The sequence below is a fragment of the Neophocaena asiaeorientalis genome, unplaced genomic scaffold, assembly GCF_003031525.2.
Source record: "Neophocaena asiaeorientalis asiaeorientalis breed wild unplaced genomic scaffold, Neophocaena_asiaeorientalis_V1.1 scaffold389, whole genome shotgun sequence".
In the NCBI taxonomy this organism is placed as follows: Eukaryota; Metazoa; Chordata; class Mammalia; order Artiodactyla; family Phocoenidae; genus Neophocaena; species Neophocaena asiaeorientalis.
This window is the reverse complement of record NW_020172821.1, coordinates 252,330-261,333: the sequence shown is the minus strand read 5'-3', so window position 1 is coordinate 261,333 and position 9,004 is coordinate 252,330. Positions and strand designations below refer to the sequence as shown.

The 9,004-nt window shown below is 37.8% G+C and overlaps 1 protein-coding gene across 3 annotated transcripts in view; it reads right to left on the bottom strand.

Annotated features, from left to right (window-relative positions):
- Positions 1 to 3,681: 3,681 nt before the first annotated feature.
- The window catches only part of LOC112397623 (solute carrier family 35 member F2), a 109,156-nt gene continuing 103,833 nt past the window's right edge, over positions 3,682 to 9,004 (bottom strand). For 2 of the 3 annotated variants that reach the window (XM_024741873.1, XM_024741875.1), the window contains one exon: positions 4,042 to 4,654. In XM_024741873.1, the coding sequence (XP_024597641.1) occupies positions 4,484 to 4,654 (171 nt within the window). In that variant the 3' untranslated portion in view covers positions 4,042 to 4,483. Of the gene's footprint in view, positions 4,655 to 8,272; positions 8,402 to 9,004 lie in introns of all 3 variants that reach the window. The other variant, XM_024741874.1, reaches the window with a different exon arrangement.

Sequence of the window (9,004 nt, the reverse complement as noted above, 5' to 3'; positions counted from 1 at the left end):
CATAAAAATTATGCTCAAATAGAGGAGAAAATACACCTACAAAAGGTCAAGAAGAAAACAGCAGTGGTAGACAACTGACACAAAAATCTAGACCAGGCCTGTAAGACCCATCCTACTAATTCAGTTGTACTGTTTACCAAATGTTTGTCTCCCTATCAAAATGGAAAGCTACTTCTTTACTTTTAGCTGTACTTTCACCTCAATGTTCAGGATAGAAAGAAAATTTTTTAGTGAAGTTATCACAGAGTATAGTTACTTATTACATGTATCACTGCTTGCTTTAAATCTACTGCTAAAAGCACACAATGTTTGTGTGATAATTTGATAAAATTGATAAAATGTATAGCCTATAAAATGTTTCCCTAGCAGCCTATATCTCTGTGCTTGTTCATTATGTCTGATTGGTTTCCCCCCAAAGTGCATAACTAGGCAAATATAAATACACACTCCCACACCCACTCCCAGACACAGACAAAGAATACCACCACTGAGGAACATGATGGACCCAGGGCAGGCAACAACCACCCTTGCATCAAGGAACAAATATTTTGATCAACAGTAATTTCTATCAGCTTAATTAGCCATCAGTATTCTTATTCCTTCTTATCTACTGCTCTGTTGATTGACAAAGAAAAGATGACAAAAAAAAAAAAAAGACCAAAAAAACCAAAGCTTTGTTTTAAACTCCTGGTAAATATAAGTTGTACACCCCATATGATTGAGTGGTAGGGCAATTAAAGTATTTGCCTAGAGGCCTCTGATATGTGCCTTTTTTGGCACTTTCAGCCCAGAGTAAAAGAATGTGCCTTCTGCCCTAGAATCTCTTACCTGACAGCACAGAGGAGCAGCCATGGTGATTGGAAAGAGCTCTGCTTGATCTGAGTTGGAAAAACTGGATCTGCCTCTCAGCTCTGGCTTTCATTAGCTCTGTGTTTGGGGACTGGTCATTTGCCCTTTCTGAGCCTCAGCCTTCTCCCTTTTAAGATATAAGTTATGAATAAAAATAAACACTTCACAAGGTAAAAGAGAATTAAATAAAATAATTCCCTAACCAACAGTAAGCACGCAATATGCTGTTTATAAGTGCAGTTTAACCTTAACTTTATGCAGCTTGAAAATTGAGGGACTTCCCTGGTGGTCCAGTGGGTAAGACTCTGTTCTCCCAATGCAAGGGGCGCAGGTTTGATCCCTGGTAGGGGAACTAGATCCCACATGCGTGCTGCAACTAAGAGTTTTCACGCCGCAACCATGAGCCTGCATGCCGCAACTAAGAAGTCCACATATGGCAACAAAAAGATTCTGCGTGCCACAATGAAGATCCTGCACGCCACAACTAACATCTGGTACAGCTGAAAGAAAGAAAGAAAGAAACAAAGGAGAGAGAAAGAGAAAGAAGTATTAAAAAATAATTTAAGGGACTTCCTTGGTGGTGCAGTGGTTAAGAATCTGCCTGCCAATGCAGGGGACAAGAGTTCGAGCCCTGGTCCACGAAGATCCCACATGCTGCAGAGCAACTAACCCAACAACACCTTATCCTTCCCTTGTCAAAGAACTTATGCTATAATAACCACCTGTTCATATATGTCTCCCCCACTAAATCATATGCTACATGAGAATGGGGCTTGTCTGTCTCATTCTCCATTTTATCCCTAGTGTCTAGTACAATATACAACACGGAGTTTCACATAAGCTGAATGAATGAATGAACTAAAGAGAAAGAAGCTAGGTTGGATCAAGCCCATGAGCTAGAACATTAACAACCAGAATTCAATGCTTTGGCTCCAGAGGAGAAATAGCATCTTATTTGGGGGTAACTGGACAGCTTTTGTGTGACTAGGGCCAACACTGAAGTAGTACTGTGATGATTCAGGGAACCCCAGGCCCCAGGGAAGATTATACATAAAAAGAAACTGGTAAGTGAGAATGGAATTTAACTATAGTGACTAGGACTCCTGAACATGGGAGAAATTAGGCAAAATTACTAGCCCCAGCTTAAGGATATCCTACCTCTTCAAAAGTGACCCATAATATGGTCTACAAATGGGTCCTATCAGTAGACCCAATTATATGAAGATAGGGAGAGAAAAGCAGGTGAGGACAGACAAGCAAAGAGAAATTGCATAGGGAATTACAACTGTTACCTTTATCTAACTAGGTTGATATTTTGGAATGTTAAAGAATGTGATGGTAAAAACTTATAATCAAATGGTTTGGAGATCTGTAGTGAAACATGGTTTGTATGCAGTCCCCAAAAGAAATTAAGATGGTATTTTGTCATCCTAGCTTCACTACTTACATCTGCTTAGTGAGGCCTTATGATCCTCAGTTCCCACATCTGCTAAATGGCATAATGTATAGAAAGTGCCTAGTTCAGGGCTTCATATACAGTAGACTCAGTAAATTGTACCTGTTGTAAATGCTGGCACCAAGACTCAGACTTAGGGGAAGGGAATGTTGTCACTTGGTTTGTCCATTCCCCTCCCCACCACCACACACACACCTTTACAAACACATTCACAAACATTGGTAGATTTTCTGAGTTTTTCTTTAAATAAGAAAAAGACTAGTAACTCTCCAGGGCCTGGAGCCATATAGGCATGCTGCACACTAAAACATTAACAATTGCACAATCATATGTGTAGTCTGACTCTGAAATTAGGAACATGACACTGATGAACATACACTGCTATTTCCCAAATTTGGTGGGAACCCATCGAAATAATGACATTTTTTCCTTTATATCAGGGTTCTTTACCTTGGCTGCACATTAGAATCAACTGGAGTCCTTCTAAAAACAAATAATGCTCAGATTCAACCCCAGAACAATTACATTAGAAACTCCTGGAAATAGGGCTCAAGCTTGGTTCGTTTTCTAAAGGTTCTAGGTGATTCTAATGTGCTAATCCCACAATTCTAATCTGTTAAGTCTGTGGAGACCACAGACTATAGCATCGGCATCACTAAGGAGCTTGTTTAAAATGCAAGATCTCAGGCCTCAGTCCAGACTGTATCAGAATCCAAACTGAATTAGAATCTGCATTTAAAAGGGGCTTCCCAGTGATTCATAATCACATCAAAGTATGGGAAGTACTGGTAGGTATCAGTGATTCTCACCTCTGGCTACACAATATAGTTATCTAAAGGACTTTCAAAAAATGCAGATTTTTGGGTTCTACCCCCTGATATTTTTATTTAATTGGTCTGAGGAGGACTCAGAATAAATATTTTGAAAAATCACCCCTGAGTACATAAACTGTGCTACTAGGGATGAGAATCACAATGCTAAGTAGGCAATGGCAATGATAGGCTAAATTCAGCAAGGAATGCCTTTGTGAGAGGTGTTATGAAAAATAAGGTTTAACAATATTCCTTTTCTCCATGGTTACCTCGGAATTGGCACAGGGAACAAATGTGATCTGTCTAGTGTGGGGTATTCTAGTAGCATGTTTAAGAAATGTCTATTTCATGTCTCTTCCATAAACATATATGTTGCATTTTTTATTCTCTCTTTGTTATAACTGTAGTTTATTAGTAACTAGCTCTATTTGCATAATGACAATAACCAAACTGGAATATGCTATTCTTAGAGACATGACTCATGTTTTATTTTTACTCAGTGACAAATAATTTTAAATATTTATATTAAAGCAAACATGGAGATATTACAGAGTAAAATATACATTTTTTGTGGATTTTAATAAAACACAAGGCTTCAAAGAAATTTTGTGCTTTTAGTGGACATTTCAGGCTGTGCTCCAAACCTCCTAGTAGAATGGATTTATTTTCCCTCTGCCCTTGGGACTAGTTCAGAGGGAAAGTTTGAGGAGCACTGAACCGATGGAATTATTTGAAATATGACATTCTTAATTGACTTTCAAATTAAGACCTTTCAAATTAAGGTTTCAAATTCTCAGCAGTTGGAGGATCTTGGCTTATCCAAATGCTAGAAATACTGTAATATTTGTCACTTCAATCCCAGCCAAGGGTCAAATGCAGTATCACAAATAGAAGGTAAAATAAATTCTAAAAGTCATTTTTTGGGGTTGACAACTTTATTCACATGATAGCTATAGGAGCTGACAAAGACTTCCTTTAACAATTTCTTTCTTCTGGCAGTTGATTTAGAGTTTGGTTGCTGAGTATGGGATGAAGGGATGTGTGGTGAAACACACCAGGCGCTTGTTAGAATTCTATGTCATCAGGAATCTAGTTTATTTTTAACCTTGTGGCTTGTCTGACACATTTGCAGTAAGAGTTGGGGAATAAATCTAATGCTCCCTGGCAAACACTTGGCAGCTATTGAGAGTAGCATCTTTAGAGATCACACAATCAATCCTAGCACTGGAGGCAGCCCAAATATTGTGCGAACAGGTCAGAAGTGCTATGGGGTGCCAGAAAAGGCATCCCATGACAGCAGTGGGATCTCAGCACATACAGAAGACAGTTCTGGAGTGTTGCAGTCAATTCCAGGAGCTGTGGTATCTCAGTACTGATAGGATCTCACAAGGAGCCATATAAGGATAACTGTAATCAGGACAACGGTGAAGTTGAGACACAGCTCCCTGGTGGATCGTTCCATTCTCAGAGCAGCTTGGTGAGAACTGAAGGCAGACTTCAGAGTGCACACAAAAGACCTCCTGCTTGTCCTTACCTCCTAACCAAAAGTAACAAAGAAAACATGAGAAATTAGTGAGCATTCTTTCCTCAAAGGAAACAGAAGCATTATGGAAGAGGAACATGTTGGCTGAATTGTGTCCACCTTAAATTCACATGTTGAAATCCTAACCCCTAGTATCTTGGAATCTGACTATATATTTTTTATTTTTTTATTGAGGAATGTGACTATATTTGGAGATAGTGTCTTTCAAGAGGTAATTAGGCTAAAATGAGGTCATTAAGATGGATCCTAATCCAATATGACTGGTGTCCTTAAAAGAAGAAGAAATTAGGACATAGACATGTACAGAGCAAAGACCATGTGAAGACACAGGGAGAAGATGGTCATATGCAAGCCAAGGAGAGAGGCCCCAGAAGAAATCAGCCCTGCCAATACTTTAACTCAGATTTCTAGCCTCCAGACTGTCTTTGGACTAGAGCTGTTACCCTTCCCTGGGTCTCCAGCCTCCCACCGACCCTGAAGATTTTGGACTTGCCAGCGTCCACAATCACATGAGCCAATTATATCACACACACACACACACACACACACACACACACACACACACACACACATATACACCCTATTGGTTCTGTTTCTCTGAAGAACCCTGACTTATACAGAGAGCCTGGCTTTTTTTCCTTATGTCAAAATGACCAACATAGTCCTCATTATATTGTTGCTTTGACAAAATAAAAAATATTACATTTTTCTCTCTCCAATTTCTGTGTGTGTGTGTGTGTGTCTGTGTGTGTGATTGCTTTGCTAACTTAGAGTACCAGCAAGCAAGGTCACCAAAACAGAAAACATGTTGTGGTTTAGTATTGTTCTTGCTTTGAATTACATATAGAAGTAGGATACCATAAATTTTCAGGTTTCAGGCTGCCCTATCTTTGTCTAACCCTGTGAAAGCATGAACTAGTTCAACAGCTGCTTGGCCTCTTAAAAAAGCCCTGCATTGAGCACAGAGCTTACTGGGGTCAAACAAAAGTCCCTCACATAACAGGCACTCAGTCCAAAGAGCAAGTGTAAACCACATGAGTACTTCTATTTCAACAAGGGCTTGTGCCAGCTATTTTTAGTCAAGTCCAGAATGTGCCTATATTGTAAACACTTCAAAAAGCAAGGGTGGTATCTTTATAGTCTGTACAGGTAGTACATGCAGGAAACCATACTTTGAGAACATAAAAGTATTGCCTCCAGTGATGTGGCATAATTGGTACTGTGTATATGCAAGCCAAATGAAATTAAAGATTAAAGATAAAATTTTAAATATTTAGGACAAAAGTCTACTATGGAGTGAAAAAGTTTAGGGGGAAAGAGCATTTTGTTTATTTGCTAAGAGTGGAAGTTCAGGGGGCAAGAAATGTTGTTAGCAAGATTTTGGCCTGAATGGTATTTTTAACCATCTAACCTGACTGAATAATTAATTGTAATTACTGTATTTGTTATATTATTAGTGTACCAAATTATTAATTGTATAAACCAGCTGAATAATCCTTTTTCATATTATGTAATTGTTGGTATAACAACACAAGTTCAAATAAGATGATATCAACCAGTAGGTTGTTGAATCTTAGTTTAAAATATGACCAATGATAACTGATTTATGTTTCATTTTCCTTTTAATTCTTATTCATATTTTTGCCCTCCACGTGAAGGACATAGTAAATTTCCAGTGAAAATCTTTACAAAGATTTGTTTGAATGAGAAAGTAAACAGAAGAAAAGGAAGTAGAGAGAATGTGTGAGAATGTACACAAGAGCAGAGGGGCATAGGAAGTTAAGGAGCTTAGGGGTAAAGGAATCTAATCTAAAGATGCTAAAGCAAATTTTTCCTTATGAATTTATTAATAAAATTGAACCCTGATTCAAACACAAATTTGTTTGGGTAAGTTCTGAAGAAATACAGAGATATGCAAAAAATATGTATCCCTATTTATAATGATCAAAACAACCCAATTCAGGGAGGGCAAAATAACCATCTCACCAAATCTTATTAGATTAAAGCTCTTAAGTAAAGGGAATCATGGATAGTGGCCCAACAAGAACATACTCAGAAAATGTTGCTGAAAGTTGTCCACAGCTTTGTTAATGTGACCTTCACAACAATTCTATGACCTTTACAACTCAGGCAAGTTTTGTCTTGATTTTTCTCTCTCCCAAGATTATAGCTGAGAAACTGACTTTTAGATGTTAAGTTGTTTCTGTAATGACACATAGGAAGTTACAGGCAGAACTAGAACTGGCAGACTGGAAATAGTTGCTGGAATTGTGGTTACTCCATAGGAGTGATTACATGAATGAGTTATTACTGCAAATAACTGTCCTGGCTAGTGTAAATTTTCGACCTTTGGGAAAACAATTTCACATTTTTTAATTAAGATTAATAGTGCTCATTCCCTTTTATCCAGCTATTTCACTACTACTCTAGAAACTCAAGCACATATATACCTGGATACATATACAAGAATGTTCATAGCAACATTTTCATATTATTCCTAAGCTGGAAACAACTCAAATGCTCATCAACAATAGAATGGATGTGAATTGTGGTATAGTCATACACTGGAATGCTATAGAGCAAAGAAAATATATGAACTACAGCAACACATAATAAGACGGGTGGATTTCACAAACATAACTATTGGGCAAAAGAAGAATTTACAAAGAGAAACATAGAATGTGATTCCATTTCTACAAAGCCAAAAACAGGAAACTTAATTATATTGTTTAGGAATGCAGAGATGATAAAACTATAAAGAAAAGAATGGATAAGATTATCTCAACAATTAAGATGATGATTACCTATGGTGGGGCAAAAGGGGAAGGTGATGAAGAATGGACTTCTGGGGTGCTCCAATGATCTATTTCTTGGTCTGGGTGATATTTATACAGGTGTTGCCTTAAAATGATTGTTCAAACGGTATGTATTATGCACTTTTCACAATTTTTTCAATAGTCTCTGAATTGACAGGCTACCCATAACACTTATTTATTTCCTATGGTTTACCTCTTACTATTTCTTGCACTTTGATGGTGAACGTAAACATTTGTTTTTTTATGTATATTTTTAAAATAATAAAACACAGCATTAAGGTGAGAATTTCTAATGAATCCAATTCAATCAACACATATGCTAACTGTAGGGGGTGGACTCTACTTTCACACACATTTATACCAAAGTTAAGTAAAACCTCAGATCAGCGATCTTCCATTTTTCTGCTGTTAACCTGCAAAGACAATTTTGGCTTCATTTTGAATCTTTCCTAAAGTCAAGATCACACCATATGATCTAAAGTGATTGCCATATGGTGAAATAAAAAACTTTGAATAAATTGTTTGACATTGACTTTCTTTGAATGGACACTTTGAAAAGATGGAAGACATACTTTATGATATGGAAAAAAATTTTTAATTGGAAGGGAGAAAATGCATAACAAGGTAAAAAAAAGGAAAACAAGAATCAATAATATTCACTTTCTACTTTAAGAAATACTGTGTACAATAGGCATTGCCTATTTTATTAAGAAATGTAAATATTCCTCTGCTTTTCTCATTTGCAACTTGTACACATATACACACTGTATGCTAAGCTTAAAAATCCTGCTGTTACCTGAACAGGGTCAAGGACACACTGGGCTGCAGTAGGCTTCTCCTCTCTCTCTCTCCAACGTGGGCTCCAACTCCTGCTCGTCTCCCAGGCTGTCTGGACTCCTGGGCTCTGGGCAGGGCCTAAAGTAGTCTGAGGGAGGTGGCAATCACTGTGATGTCACCGATGAAACATCTCGAAGGAACAACCTCCAAAGGTTGGAGGCTATTTGTGTTTAGGGGGACATGGAAATGTGTTGACTAAGGCTCTTCCTTTGGCTGCCAATTTGTATTAAAAGCCCAGGGACTTAAAATCTTTTCTTTCCAGTTGACTTTTGGTACAATTGATGTAGGTTTTAAACTCATCTTTTACATCTTCATGAGTATCTCTAACATGTTTAAAACATTGTAAACCGAGAGTGACAGACTAATATTAGCAAATCTTTGCTGCATTTTGCTGCCCCCCGACCCCCACTCAGCATATGAGGGTGTAAAAATGTGACTTCATTTAACCACCCATATTTTTAGCTTTTTGAAATGTGAAGAATTCTCTGCTTTGCACATGCACACCCCAAACCACACACACGCACCAGAATTCAACAGGCATCTTTTACCTCCTTCAAAATTGACTTTAGTCCAAGTGGTGAAAGCTATCTCCCCAGTCACCTGTTCCACATAACTTTCCAGCTAAGCTGTATGCTGCAAGTTACACATTAATATACAGTTTCATCTGAAACAGCTGTGGAAGCCATGGTAT